The 16433-nt window shown below is 34.2% G+C and overlaps 1 protein-coding gene across 1 annotated transcript in view; it reads right to left on the bottom strand.

Moving 5' to 3' along the window:
• Positions 1-302: 302 nt before the first annotated feature.
• Positions 303-16433, bottom strand: part of LOC129800038 (protein Atossa) — a 59038-nt gene continuing 42907 nt past the window's right edge. The window contains exons 4-7 of the mRNA XM_055844395.1: positions 11948-13683; positions 6642-6811; positions 5860-6116; positions 303-1851 (exon numbers count right to left, since the gene is read on the bottom strand). Coding sequence (XP_055700370.1) covers positions 1665-1851; positions 5860-6116; positions 6642-6811; positions 11948-13683 — 2350 coding nt within the window. The 3' untranslated portion in view covers positions 303-1664. The remainder of the gene's footprint in view (positions 1852-5859; positions 6117-6641; positions 6812-11947; positions 13684-16433) is intronic.

The raw sequence follows: 16433 nt of genomic DNA, 5'->3' as shown, positions 1-16433 counted from the left end.
AGACACATGTTGGCAAATAAATTACATACATACATACATACATACATTACTATGTTAATTTCATTTTAAAACAAAAAGGGGTCAGAACTTTTTACTTGACCAAAATAAGAAAAAATTGTGCACAGAACCAAAATATTCAGACGGCAAGGACATCTAGCGGCGAAATATTCTAAAGGTTCAAATTGCTTATTTTAAAGATATTTGATAACCGAAACCCTAGATGGCAGCACTAGCGGACGGAAGATAACCTCAAATTCAACAAAACCCCGCCAAAAATTGAAAATAACGACTACAAAAACGTGTTTTATTTGAATACGCATTTTTATTTAATTGAATATTACATTCAAGAATATATATTTCAACAAAACACTTATTTCGTCCTTAGAGGATGTTTTATTTGAGTTTCCAGGAAACAAAAGGGTGCCGGAAACTTGCCAAAAAATCTTTATCATTTGAATTTTTTCTTATTTTTTTTCCTTCTCATTTTCATCGAAAAATATATTTTATAGTTTTTTTTTCTTTTTAACGATATCTCTGCAGGATTCTCTGTCAATCTTTTTCTTTTATCGCTAGAAGCATTATGTACAATGTTGGCAATATTTTATCACTGACTACATTCAATATAATCCTTGCTTCTTCTATTTTTTTTTTATCTCTCTCAAATGCTAAAAATTAAAATATCAATTTATTTTGCTGAAAAAAAAAACAATAAAAGGCGTGAAAAATGCTTCACACCCAACGACCAGAATCAATTCTTTTTTTTTCTCTATGGCAGTGTTCTACGTTATTTAATTTCTATTTAGAGATTGTTTACTTTCCTTTTCTCCTTCTCAATATTTATTTTAATATTATTTCCTTTTTTTTATTAAACACTTTTGAAGCATTTTTTTTTTGAACCACATTGAAGATTGCTGGGAGGGTGAAAAGGAAGCTGGCAGAATAGAGTTCAAAAGGTGAATCTTTCTCTACATTTTTTTTCTTTTTATGCTATCAACATTGCGCAAACATTGATCTGGAAAAAATTGTGTAGAGCAACTTCTAAAAATTTCCAATTATTATTTTTTACTCATTTCAAAAAACTCTCCCTTTTTCTCTCTCTCTCTAAAAAACACTTCTACTTCAATAAATTACACTTTGATAAATTACAACATTTCTCTCTTTCGCCATTTCTCCACCAATTGCATTAATTCCGCCAAAATAATAATTTAAAAAGAAAAACATAATAAAATTTCAAATAAAAATAAAATATTGCAAAGGACAAAATTTTTCCAAATATTTCCGACTGATTTTCTTTCCCAAAAAAGCAAAATAAATGAATATTTTCGCGACGAAAATAGAAGAAAAATTCACATTGTTCTTTTTTAAATTACAAAAAAAAAAAATCACAAATCGCTAAAAAAAAAGAAAGATGAGACGTCGATCATTTAAATTCTCTCTCCCTCTTTCTTTCTATCTTTTAAAAAAATTATTATCGTATTTCCTAACCTAAAAAAAAATATTGATAGAATAATTTTTAATTTTTTTTCTTAAATTTCCTCTGATTTTTTCGAGTTTTAGTTCCTTTTTGTTTTTTTTTTTTAAATAGAAAATAAAAAAAAGAAAGTAGATCAAGCCTGAGAATAGTAAATTCTCGGAGCTGAGCTGCCCGTGATGCATCGTCGTCGTCAATTCTTATCAATTCGTAGACTGAAACGCGGATTGTCCGGCTGAACGGTGAGAATTTTGAGCTCGTTGGGACTTTCGAGGGCATCCTTGGCGTGAGCAGCTGCAGTATCACAATCCGTTCGCCTCGAGATGAGCATCTTGATGTCCGAATGCAGGGACAATCGACCAGAACGTGATGTCTGAAATCTACAAAGAAAATATTCCATTTTTCTCCTTCAATTCCCTTTTCTTTTGACATTCATTTAAGATTGAATCAGGGGCATATCGTTTCCCAAAAATGTTTCTAGCGTGCTGAAAAAACTTTTGAGTTTATTAGCTGTTTTCTGTCATTGTAGAATGAATCAGCAAATAATACTAATACAAAATAAAAGCCAATTTAATACCGAAGAGGCAACCGAAAACCCCAAATTGGCAACCTACGTAGTTTCGATGATATCTCGTGAAATGTGTACGAAAACAGGGGAAAATTTACACTAAAGCTGGTCGCATTTTTCAGAGCTAATGCCACCCCCCTGGATTGAATGATTTTATGAAAATTGCAAAAAAAAATTGAGAAAATGAGGTAATTTGAAACAATTTTTAAATTGGAAAATTGGATTTTTCTTCGTTGTTTCAGAAGGGTGAATAAAAGAAGTCCACGAAATAGAAGAAAAACATGAGCAAGAAGAAAAGAAACAGCTTCCCTTCGAAAAAAAATTTGAAACAGAATTTAAAAAATACTCCATTTTACGATTTAAAACCCAACTAAAATATTAATCATCACAATTTAAAAAAAAAAATCACTTAGCCGAGACACATTCCATCTACAAACTCATAAAGCTTCTGCAATGCTATTTGTTACTTTCCTAACATAAGGGACACTATATATTTTTAATTTTTTGTCATATTTTGTCATGTACTTTTTATATTTTAACAAAAAATAAGAAATTAGAAAAAAAGTAGATTAGTATAGGCACTTTGTGTCGTGACTAATAATCCTTCTATTTAAAATTTTTGAAATAAAAAAAATTCACGAGAACTTGTTCCTAAAAAATTAATAAAATACAACATTTTTAAATATAAAGATTTTTGGTAGTTCGATAGTAAATATTTTTGAGGTCTTAATTTTGATACTTCAATTTTAAAAATTGAGAAATTTATAGAAAATCCAGAAATAATATAGAAGATAAACCTATGAATAGAGAACAATGTAAAAGTGATGTGAAATGGTTATGAAAATAGCCAAAGTCATAAGAAAACAATCCATAATACTTCTTTATTTTTGTAAAAAATAAATAAAAAAAACTCATAAAAAAAACTCAGAGGTTAGTTCAGCTTCTAATTGTCTAACTGAATTATAAGTAAGAAGGTGCCTTAGAAATAAAGAAAAACATCTAAGAATTTCGTATAAACAAACACTGACTGGTAAAAGTAAATGGGTCACAGGGGATCCTTTTAAAAGAATCATTACCTAAAAAGGTTCAATTTCATCAAAGCAAATGGGTAAAATTGATCTTTCTTTATTTAATGATCACTTTAGTCATTCAAATACAAGGAGTTCCGCTTTGAAAGAAATTCTCGGAACTGAAAAAAACCCGCGAATTCACTTCAGTGACACAGAAAAATTGCAAACTCACAGGAGAGATCTTTGGAAAAAAAATCTGCGGAAACGCCATGATGTATGCAACACATTTTTCAAAAGAAATGCATTTCAAAATTTACTGCATAAAAAAGCTAGTGATAAACCTAGGTCAGCTTATTGTAGGTGATATTCTTAACGTGAGCTAACTCGGAATGCATCCAAATTCGATTTAGAGCTGAAGTTGGGGGACGCCATTCAGTTATTTTGAATCAAATTCGTGAAATTATACAAATTTTGTATTAAAACCAAAATATCAAAGATTTGGATGGAGTGACAGAAAAGTGATATATGGGTGAAATGTAGACCAGAATGTTCTCTATAATTTTGCCAAAGGAACGTGATGTTATTGGTTACTCAGTAGCCGAGATAAATAAAGTTATTTGTAATTTCTCAGCGCCATTGTTGGAAAAATCTTTTTTTTTACACTTAAACGACAAAATAGAAGAGATAGCGTAGTATGATCGAAAAATGATGTAATGGACGAAATGTAGACACAAGTGTCATCTACAATTATGTCGAAGTAATCATCAAAATCGGTTAAGCACGTGTCGAGATAATTGAGGTTATGTGATATTGAAATTCGTTTATCGACTGTGGCGCCCCTGGTGTTGGTCCCACAAAGTTAAAATATTCTAGAAAGTTGTAGTACTTTGTGAAATCTTTTATTTGAGCCTTCATTCATGAAAATCGGTCAAATAGAACCGGAGATATGATTTTTTGAATTTCGTGAAATTTGACCTCTCATATTTCCAGTTGTATTGTAACCACAGCGCACTTACGCCCCATTTTGGAAACGTCCTAGACTAGACTACAACACTCTAATATTTGATCAACTTGCACAATGACGTTTTTGAGAAAATGGCGTTTTTGAAAGTGCTCATCGAGACGAAACCAAAAACCCCAAATTTAGGTCAAAATGTTAATTAGAACTGGAGATAGAGGCCGGTCAATTTTCTAACTTTAACCACTTATAGCTCGGGTCAGGGGTTATGGATCGACTTAAGTATTTTTTTGTTTGGTAGGTATAATCAAAGGGCTACAACATACTAAAATTTCAGCCCGATGCACAAATGGAGTATTTGAGTTATTTAACTTAGAAAATTGAAAAATCTTCCTTTTAATAATAGCGCCCCTAGCGGTGGTTTTATGAACTTTCGATGTTAGAAGGAGAAGTGGCATTTCACAAGGGCTTTCCAAAATGCCCTTACTTGAGTCAGAGGATCCTAAATTTGGTATTGATCGAAAGCTGTAAGGCCCAGCTATAACATACTTAAATTTGAGCCCGATCGATGCCATAGGGGCGGAGCCATTGAGAAAACAAAAAAATGGGGGTATTCAAAATGGAGGAAGAAGGGGTGGGGGGCAGTCAATGCACCAAGTTGCAATTTTCACCCGATATGTAACCTTTGCCGAAAACCGCAAGCCGATATCTCTTTTAGTTTAGGAGCTATTAAACTCCAAAGAGCGGCCGGATGGACGGGAACGTTTTTTAGCCCATATATTCGTGATCAGGAAGTAGCGAAACACATTTTGGCAAAGTTTGAGCCCAGTCGGAGGAGATGAAATTTTGTTAGGATTATAGTAGGTGAGATTGTTAAGAATCTCACCTAATATGCATACCCTGGGGGAGATAATTTATTGGTCTATTTACAATCAATAAAAATCCGATTTTTGTAGATAATTGCAAACAAGAAGGATGCCCAAACCTAGAATATTTTCTTTGTAAGATCCCGACTAATTCTTGTGCTAAGACATTTTAGAACAAAAAATTGGGCAATTAGCTCGCTGGACACATTACTAATCGGAAAGAATTAAAGAGCTTCCTTGATTGCTTTGAAGTGGTTAAAAGCAATCAAAATTCTAGTTATTTATAGAACGTCAAGAAACCTTAATCATTTTAAGGGATTAATATATTTAATTGACGTCCTTGTATCAGCTACTATGTTAATGGCACATTGAGTATTCTATCAGAACTCGTTTCTATTTCGCTTTTCTGGAATTTGTGTTGCGTTAACTAACAATTTTCAGGGTTAACTTTCCACCAAAGTGATTTTAAAGTGGACAGAAGTCTTCTGAAAAATTGTGAGTTTTACGACAGTTGATGATTCAAACGACAAATCGTCTCTTCAAACTAAAACTGTTCTAACTGGATTTAGAATAGTTTAATTTTGAGAAAAAGAAATGAATGATGCTCTATTCTCAATATTTACAAAATTATTTTTAAAATATTCTAAAAAAATATTCACAATATTCGCAAAATATTCACAATATTCGCAAAATATTCACAATATTCGCAAAATATTAACAATATTCGTTATATTCGTGGAATTTGTATTCTATATTTGCAAATGAAGTGTCTCTTGGAAATAGAACATTTTTCTCTTGAACATCAGCGCCCATAGCGACGATTATAATAACTTTCCATGTTCTATAGAGGTTTATTACCATTAAACAATATCTTTCATTTCAGTCACATATATTACTTTTTTTTGTAATAAAATATTTTAAAAAAATACAGAAAAAAACAAAATAAATAAAAAAAAACAAATAAAAATAAATAAATCAAGACTTACTTGAGATGAATAACGTAGCGAAGGAGCTTCATTTGCTCAAAGGTCGTCAAATGGGAAACATCGCGGCCTGGATTGAGATCCTCATCGAAGGCCAAAATTCGCTGCCGGATGAACGTTGTGGACATGTTTGGCATCTCCCGGAAATCATACGGCACCACAAACATCCTCACAACTGTCCCCAGGGGATTCAGCAGAGTCACCTGAATGGTGCCCGATCGTGGAATTGAATAGCCCTTTCGTGACAATCGAATCTCACACTGCAACAACAAACCAAGCACAAATACCATTTTCATCTCTCAATTAATCAACAATCGCACGTGCTCGATTATTCAATCAAAATCAGCCACTAATTGCGTCTCTCTCTGTCTCCTCGGAGCTTTCACTCGGAGACTGATCATCTCTTGAGATGTTGCAACGCGGTTCCGTCTCAAAAAATTGCCTAATTCGAAAGTGAAATAATCTCTCAGCACAGAAATGTTATTTGAAAAATTTCCAATTAGTTTTCTAGTGTAAATCAATTCGTCATAGTTTTATTCCGAAAAAGGAATTTAATGAAGGTTTCTCGTATTATTTTTAATTTGAACACCTGAGAAATTTCCGTAAATGATCAGAAAAAAAATTCTAGATTTTTCTTTTAAATTGCTAATTGAAAGAATTTCAGGAAAGAATTTTTTTCAATGATCGAGCGATCTGTGATCTTTGTTTATTTTCAAAATAATCACAAAGCGGGTTTATCTCCTTTCCCTGAAAAAATAAATTGAGATAAGAAATTGGAAACTTACCACATATGGCGTACTGATAGTTTGACCAGATATTTCATAGAAGAAAGTCTTAGCAGGGATTGTCAGTTGAGTTGGACAGAAACTTCCGGATGCTCCCAGTAAGATTCGAAAGCCAGGAACTTGAAATTTTGGAACAATACGCCTCTGCAGAAGAGATTCCTCCAGAGATCCTAATTGCAGAAAGACCGTATCGTTTTAACATTTTTCTTACTCATCATTTTGAAAATTTGCTTTTGCGCCTGTAATTTAGGCCAAACCGTTTTTTGCTATTTTTTTGGTAGATAAATGACCATAATTCCGATTCTACTAAACCGATTTAATTCTTCTTAAGGAAAGAATTAAAGGCCTTTGAATAGCCTACAATTCTCTAGAACTGATGAAGTTTGTGAAACAAACACCAGAGGCGCTGCAGTATCAAATGTTAAAAAACATGTAAGAAACGCAATTTTAATTTTAAAAAATCTAATTGGGAGAGATATTTCGAGGACTTAAACACATTTTTCTCTGTATTTTTTAAGGTTTTTTTTTTAATTTTAAGAAAAAAAATTAGAAAATACGGTAATTTTTAAATCCTTGTTTTAGTACTGGAACTCAAAGAGAGAGCAGTTATATAATCGTCTTTTTTTAACTTGTCACCGTCCTGGAGCTTAAACGATACGAAATATCGACTTCTGGTCTTCGATGACCCCCAATAATTCCATAGTTTTAAATCGTGAAAGAATAGCACATAATCTACTAATTCATATTCTCTTAAGAATTCAGGATCCCATTTTCTAAAGTTATTTAAAAATTTATTTGTAATATTTTTACGTCTTAATCTTTAATTTATTTGATTTTTAAAATAATTTTTCAAAATTATTTTTTGAATTTTCAAAATCGTAAAGCAAATGTCCTAATTTTCAATTATTCAAGTTGTTCAGTAAGTAGTAGGGGAATGTAGGCAGCCTTCGCACGTTTTTTCGTGCTTCATATTCAGGATTTTTTTCTGACTAAACTGTAAAATGGGCAATAAATTGCACTACACCAAAAAAATCTGTGATCCTTTAGGTTTCTATGCATGCCTAGTCCACTATCACAGAATTGTTGGTTTTTCCTGGACAGGAAAATGAAAAAAATATGACGATTTGTGCGATTCTTGCCCCCGGGGCCAGCGTTCACACGATGGGGGGTTTGGGTTCGTCATTGCTTTTTTTCTCGAAATAAATTTTATCCACAATTAAGAATTATTTTCCTACGGTTATACTGTACCCCCGTGAACCCGCGGAAACTATCACTGCACTAAAAGAAGATCTTTAAAACACTTTTTTCCACATTTTCTGGAGCACTGTTTTTTTCTTCCAAATAAATATCGAAAATCGACTAAACTGTCAAAATTAATCGTCTAGTCAGCTGGAATCGCCGGAACATTGTAGAGGTTATGTTAATATTGTTTTGTTTTCCTAAAGGTTGCATAAATTATATTAAGAAAGGTGATAAGCTTCTGTGTTTTTCAGAGTGTTCGAGTAACACTCGCTTTGTGAGTAAAATGTTTGGTTTTCCTAATTCTTATTGCAAATGTTTAAAGTGGCTCATAATTTTTTCGATATCCTTTAGCATGGTAGCAGTTTAGTTAGTGACATTGAGTCCCAGGCTAATGGTGAGCATGTTCACACGGTTCACACTGTGAATAAACGTCGTCTCATGGAGATGGGCAGGAAACTACACGCCTATCGAAGAGGAAATGTCCAGGATTGTCTCCCTGTGGCTTATGAGGCTTTAGTGAAGTTATGGTTTTCAATCTGAAATTGCCGGATGCATATGCGAATGCTCACACATTCAGTGTTTGAAACCATACACAGTGTAGTACTTGCGAATTTTCCGGCACCGTGAAAATAATTTCCCTCCGATGCAAAAAGTTATTACGTAAATATCATCTCTAGTATACTCTTCATCCACTGTGTAAGTGATTTTTTTTAGAAATGAGTTTAAATATGAGAAATCAAATGAAATATGTGCCATTAAAATTACCCATTTTGGGCCAATTTTCTATTTGTGATCCTAGCACCTAGAAAAGAAGGGCTTGGCTGCCTATTTTTACAATGAAGATAAGGTTCATAATTACTTAACTTATGGCTAAGAAATTCGGAACCAACTCTTTGCAAACAAAGGGAAAATTCACATCGTTTGAAAGCACACACGTGCGAAGCCTGCCTACATTCCCCTATCAAATACCTAATCAGAAACCTAATTTCCTACTTTACGATTTAGATGAACTCGGATTACAAAATCGACAGACTTGCTTTACGATTTTGAATATTCAAAACAAATTTTGCAATACTAAACTAATATTTATGATATTTAAAACAAAGATTACGATTCTAGAGAATATTAAATAAATTCTGTAAAAGTTTACAATATGAAATCCTGAAATTATTTAGCGTTGACTCTTTACGGTTTTAAAGAAAATTGACCTAACTTACTTGCTTCGTCCTTTGAAAAAATTCAAAAGATGCTATTCAATTGAAATTTAACAATTTTCATTTGCAAAATGTTTCTGCAAATTTTACTTATTGCAATCAATCGTAAATAACAAATACGACTACAGTAATGCTTTACGATTTTAAAATTAACAACGAAATACATAAATATTTCTCTCAAACAAAAAATTCAAACAAAAGATAGTGCAATTTTATTTTTAAATAAAAAACCGTAAAGACGCGTCGCAAATTTCAATTCAAAATTTTAAATGAAAATTTGTTTTCAAGATTTTATTTAAGCCAAAATCGTTATCAAATTTTGAGCCTAATTTTTTTTAATAATCCTAAAATCGTAAAGTATTACTTTAGGAGTAAATCGCCATTGTAAAGTCACATCTTGAATTTGATTTAACTTAAAATCGTAATCAAGCTTTATTTTTCAAACAATTCCGAAATCACAAAGAATCATTTTAGGATTTAATTACTATCATAAAATCGCATCGTGAATTCGACTTAATATAAAATCATTAAACATATAGCTTTATTTATCTTTTTACAATTCCAAAATCGTAAAGTATAATTTTAGGGTTAAATCGTCATGAGATTAATATCGTAAACTTTTTAAGCTTTACTTTTTAAATAATTCCAAAATCGTAAAGTATTACTTTAGGATTAATTCGATATCGTAAAATCGCATCCTAGATTCAACTTAATTCAAAAACGTAATCAAACATTTAATTTTTCTTTAATAGTTCCAAAACCGTAAAGTATTACTTTAGAATTTAATCACCATCGTAAAGTCACATTGTAAATTTTATTTAATTTAAAATCGAAATAAATTTTACATAATTAATAAGGTAAAGTACCCTTTATTCGCCCGGTTCCTCTATTCGACCGGTAGATTTATTTATTCAATTTAATTATATTTGCTATAATATTTTGTGTATGATCTAACATTAATAGGTCAATTATTCTTTAAATAATACGAATCAGTGACAAATTCATAGAAATTGATGAAATTCACTATCAAATATTCAAAAATTGACCCACCGGTCGAATAGAGGAACCCGGTCGAGTAAGGGTACTTTACCTTATGTAGTATTTTAAATAATTTCATAATCGTAAAATATTTTACTTTAGGATTGAAATCGTCAATCGAAAAATCATTCTCAAGTGACTTCTATGTTTTATTTAGATTTCAAAATCGTAAAATATTATTTACCGGTTTTCCTTCAATCGTAAAATTGCATAGATTTTTTTCAAGTTTTATTCTCAACCAGGAATTACTGTAGGTTAGAATCAGAGCGGGACAAAACTAAGGTGAAGCAAATAACCTCAATTATTCTACTTTCTCCCAAATTATTCTTCTTCTTTGCTTTAAATTTTTAGTCCGGACGTTCCGTAAACATCCATACAGCCTAACTTTCTCCCAAATATTTTGGGAATCTTTTAAAGTATTTTCCACTAAAAGTTTTAACAGTTTCTTTTAAGGTTATATTATGATCATCATAACCTCAAAAATTACTAACTCCGTAGCTAAATGAATTATATAGGGTTGAAGGAACACCTTTTCGACAGGGAACCCCTATTGACGCTTTTGTCAAAATGTTGAAATTCATTAATTGTATCTAATAAAATTTAAGTAGGGTAAAAGTCCTAATTCAAAACCATTTCCAGGCGCTTTAACTTTGACGGGAGATTCAACACATTAAGTTCATATTTTTTTCTGAAGAGAATTACATAAATTTGCTCCTTGACTCTTCTAGAATGTTACTGTTTAGTGAAAATTCTTTAGATATAATTTGAAAACTTCTTAAATACAAGAAAAACACATAAGTGCAAAATGCTTCTATTGGAAACAAATTAATTCAAATGGAGACAAGGGAAATTTTCTAATTGGAGACAAACAGTGTAAGTGAAACCGCTACGAAAGGCTTCCAAAACCTTGTTGAGTTGCTCCTGAGTGCAGGATTTGTTCTTATTCCTGATCTTTTCTCCTTTCCCATCTAAAACAATAAGAAAATCTCTCAAAAATGTCATATTTCAGGGGTTTCCTATTGAAGCATTTGCAGACACTTCAGAAAAACCCTTTTTGTTCAAGAAATAGGTAATTATTTCATATGAAAACTTCACGTACCGTTAACAATAAAGATTAGCACTTAATTTGACTAAAAATAGCCAGAAATATGACATAAATGTTAAACAAAACGAAAACATGGTCGATCGATGAAAAATTCGATGGTGAAAAGGTACACTTTTAATTTTTCTGAGAAATTAACAAATTAAAATTTGTGAATATGAATGGATTTTCGCATTATTTGGAGCAAAATTAACTAAATAATGAAACTGTGGTATAGAAAATATATAAATACAGCAAATTAGTACTGTATTTATCATGAAAAGTGACGTTTCCATTTGGAGTAGCGAAAAATTTCCATTTGGAGCAGGTTTTGAATTAGCTTAATTTACCCTAGACGTTTTTACATTAATCTACGTTTTCCGGTAAGAATATTTCGTATTCCAAATAGTACAGAGTAGGGTGTAAAGCCAGCAACGAAAAGATTCGCGGTTGAATAGGCTGCGACGGTGGCGGCCTCCTAATTTGTTCGGAGCGCGGTGGCCACCATGATAAACTTCTTCTAGTTCAGAGCGACGGTCACCGCTCTAGAGCCACTGACTGTACATTGACTAGTAGTCACAAAGGGTCACGCTATGTTAAATTCCCATAAGGTGACTGGTAGTTGTTCAGGTATTCTTGTACTGTGGTACCAACCGCGAACTTTCATTGCTGGGAATAGGTGTTCCTTTTACCAGTATGTCCTGTAAATCAAATTCTTCAGAAGAACTCACCTAGAAGTCCCCGGCGTCCAAATGGCAACTTCCACGCCGAACTGGAGGACACTTTGATGGGTGACGTCATCGGACTATCGAGAGTGAGATCATCATCGGAGATCTGTTCGTCCGATCCGATTGATGATCTCTCGGACGATCGATCGGACAGATGTCGCGACCGTCGCTTATAAATGGCGGCAGACTTAATAAAACGTGGCGACAGTGTATGAGGGCCGCCGCCATTGAAGGTAGGTGCAGAGTTAGACTTCTGCACCGGAACGACCGGATCGCAATCCGGATCGGGCATCACGTCAAAATTGAAGATATTGCGAATGGGAATGGGCGAGGATTTGTGTTCCTGGGCCTGACTACCTCGTCTGTCATCCCCAAAAACACTCGAAAGATTGATCTTTGGTAGATTTCTCACGCGACTCAGGGAGGACTTGACTGTATTAATTACGCCACTTGTGCCCATAAAACTGTCATTTTGAGCTTGGCGCGGGGGCGTATTGAGGACCAGGGGGGCAGTGTTATTGGCCTGAGGGGTCTTATATTGATCTTCAATGGAAAAGTCTTTGTCACTTTTGACAACATCCAGGCTCATCTCATCGAATTGACTCAATTCTTTCCGGACATCCGCTTCAGTACCGTAGATGTGCTTGATCTTCTGCCTCTTGCCCAGCCGGCAATCGAGATCACCGGAAGGGAGAGTATCACAGGATCTGGGTTCACAGGTGTGTTGGGGACTTCGAGTGGGGGTTCGACATTTGGCCAGAGCCGTCCTCTGCATGGCTTGAAGCAGCAGATCGGCTTTATTTAGCTGCTGCCTGGGCAAATCATCATCTGTCAGATTCACCATAACCTTACTATCACAGTTCCAGCATATGTATTGCATTTCGCTATTGCAGAGATCACAATGAGGAAAGCAGTCCATGATGTCCGTCTGTGTGGACACAGTGATGGCATCATGGACTACTGTGGCGGTCTGAGTGGCCAGACTAGCACTCCTGGGCGGTGGGATTGGTGGGGTTCTAGCCATCTCAACGGCAGCCGACGTAAAATAGAGTGGCGGTCTCAAATCATTTATCGGTGGCTTCAGACCCTTCTCCACCTGCCCATAACACAATTTCCTACCCCCATCCTCCTGACTCACCTCCCTGGGCACCATTAGATCCTCCTCCAGATGCCAACCCCCTCTACTACCTCCCAAACTCTCTTCTTCCCCACTCTGCTTCATCTTCTTCTTATCCCTACGCATCAGACGCTTCCGATACTTCTGAAGCTGCTTCTCCCGATGCACCACAGACGGCATCATATCCATCCCACCGAGAATCTCCGTGGGACTCTCCTCATCAAACGTACACCGATGTTTGCCCTTTTCCGTGCAACACGGAACCACAGACATCAACTCCCTCTCCTCCCTCACTGCAACTCCTCCAACTTCCTCCCTCTCATTCAACTTCGGAATTCCCTCCTGCCTCGGCAGACTCTTCAGGCAAACCTGAACAGCTACCCCATCATCGAGCCGGACATTGGGAAAATTGTGCACGAGCGGAACATTTTCGAAATTCGACACTGCATCGTAGGATTTGACCCGATAGAAAATATCCAGGCGACCGAATGTCACCCGAGGATTATCCCGCAATTCTTCACCGCCCGACAGTAAATCTGTCCAGGCAGTGATCTGGGAAAAGTGCAATTGACTACGGATTGCACTGCACAGTGATGGAAGGGTCATACCGGGTTCAATGGGTCTGCAAAGGCAAGGTGCCCCAATTAGAACACCTTCTTCGTTACGAGGTTGGAAAGATCGCAATCGTCAGAAGTGGAATATTAAATAAAGCTTACACTGAGAATAAAAGAGGCTGCGATTAACTTTTTTTCGTCATAACTTTAACATTTTTTAGGTGTAAAAATTTATCAACATTTTTTAAAGTTAATTTTACACCTTTTAAGGGTAAAATCAACATGAAAAAGGGTAACTTTAACCCCTAATACACCTAAAAAGCATTATATTTACACCGATTTCGGATCAATACTGCAGGGTAAAATTAACATTTCCGGAATGTTATTTTAACTTTTTCGGATTTCTTTCAGTGTAGGAATAATTTTGAGGATCATGGAGCTTGAACAATATCAAGGTTTAAGTTGTTGCAAAAATTCTTTTTCATTTTCTTTTTCAATAATGAATTATATTTTTTCAACAAGTAAAGCACGAAGTATTTATCAAAGAAAAAATACTGTGGAATTTTATTTTATAGAACTAAATTAAATATGAATAAGAGGTTAGGATTTTTTGTGAGGTTAGAAATTTTGTTTTCGACTTTTAATGTGATTTTAAATTGATATATTCTCTTCAAGTTTAAGAAGAATAGTGAAAGCTTTGAAAATTATTAAAAATGGATAAGAGAAAGTTACAGTTCACTCGGACTTCTACACAAATTCAACAAATAATTAAGTTAGGTTAAATGTCAAATATTTTATCGAGGAAGCTTCACTCAATTCTTTGTTATCATGACGATGGAGGATGAAACTGACAGATAAAAACCTTTTAACACTTTAAAAACACTTTAAAACCATTAAAAAAAACTGAGAATAAAAAACATTTTTTTTTCTCAGATGTTGCTGGATATTCAGAAATTTGAGTGTACTACCATTTTAAAAACAAATGGGACATATTAATGGTACAATTCCAATGAAAACTAAACACAGGAATATTTCTCCGGAACATTCTTTTTAGGACATGCCTGTGTTTAGTACATGTGCTTCTGTATAATCAATATTTTCTATATTGGTTCCTGTCACGACTGTTTCGTGATTTTAGAACACAGCGAGTACTGGAGGAAAACAGTCGAAACAAGAACCAACTCAAAGAGAAATTGATGCTGCAGAAGCACTTGAGAACAGTCGTGTACTAAAAAAAATGTTCAAGTGAAAGACTTTCTCTTTACAATTTTGATTGGAATAGCAGCATGATTCTGGCCAATGGAACAGGATTAATGGCGCTATTCCAATGTGAAATAAAAAAAAGGGAAAACTCTCCTGATCATTTTTTAGTACATGCCTCTCATGTGTTTCCACAGAATCGATTAGCAGCATGATTCTTGGAAATGGTACAGGGTTAATGGTGCTATTCCGATTCAAAATGAAAAGGGAAAATCTTTTTCAGGAACATTTGTTTTTTAGTACATGATTGTTCTCAGGTGCTTCAATGGTATCGATTTTTCTTCATGCTGGTTCCAGTCACGAATGTTTCGTGGTTTTGGAACACGATGAGGACTGGGGAAAAGTCGTGATAGGAATGAACACAAACAAATGTCGATATCGCAAAAACATAAAAGAACAGCCGTATACTAAAAAAATATTCAGATGAAAGATTTCCCCTTTTCATTTTCATTAAAATAGCAGCATGATTCTTGGAAATGGTACAGGGTTAATGGTGCTATTCCGATTCAAAATGAAAAGGGAAAATCTTTTTCAGGAACATTTATTTTTTAGTACATGATTGTTCTCAGGTGCTTCAATGGTATCGATTTTTCTTCATGCTGGTTCCAGTCACGACTGTTTGGTGGTTTTGGAACACGACGATTACTGGGGAAAAGTCGTGATAGGAATGAACACAAAGAAAAGTCGATAACGCATAAACACATGAAAACAGTCATGTACTAAAAAAAATTGTTCAGATGAAAGATATCCCCTTTTCATTGGAATAACGGCATGATTCCTAACAGTGGTGCAGAATTAATGGTGCTATTCCAATATAAAACAAAAGGGACAATCTTTTTCATTGACATTTGTTTTTTAGTACACGACTGTTTTCATGTGCTTCAACGGGATTGATTTTTCTTTATGTTGGTTCCTGTCATGACTGTTTGGTGGTTTTAACACAACAAGGACTGGGGAAAAGTTATGATGAGAACAAACACAAGAAAAGTCGGTAACGCAGAAACACATGAGAACAGCTATGTACTAAAAAAAATTCACGCGAAAAGATTTCCTGTTTTCATTTTTGATTGGAATAGCAGCATGATTCTGGCCAATGGAACAAGATTAATGGTGCTATTTGCTATTCTAATGTGAAATAAAAAAGGGAAAACTCTCCTGATCATTTTTAGTACATGTCTGTTCTCATGTGTTTCTACATAATTGATTTACTTTTGGATTTTGCATTGGTTCCTCCCACGACTGTTTGTCCCAGTCTTTGTCGTATTCTAAAACCAAGAAAGAGTCATGACTCGTGACAAAAACCAAAGAAAAGTCGATTACACAAAAGCACATGAGGGCAGTCATGTACTAAAAAAAATGTTTAGAAGGAAGATGTTCGCTTTTCATTTTACATTGGAAAGCACCATAACTTCAATTCAATACCATTCAGTAAGCAGAATTGACCTAGATAATGACATTGAGAAAATTAGGATTATTTCCCAATCGAATCTGCTGACCTCATATTCTTTCTATTTTTTTTTTGTATTTTTGACAATCAGTATAAATATCTTCGTAAGAT

The sequence above is a fragment of the Phlebotomus papatasi genome, chromosome 1, assembly GCF_024763615.1.
Source record: "Phlebotomus papatasi isolate M1 chromosome 1, Ppap_2.1, whole genome shotgun sequence".
In the NCBI taxonomy this organism is placed as follows: Eukaryota; Metazoa; Arthropoda; class Insecta; order Diptera; family Psychodidae; genus Phlebotomus; species Phlebotomus papatasi.
This window is presented reverse-complemented; position numbering and strand designations above follow the sequence as displayed.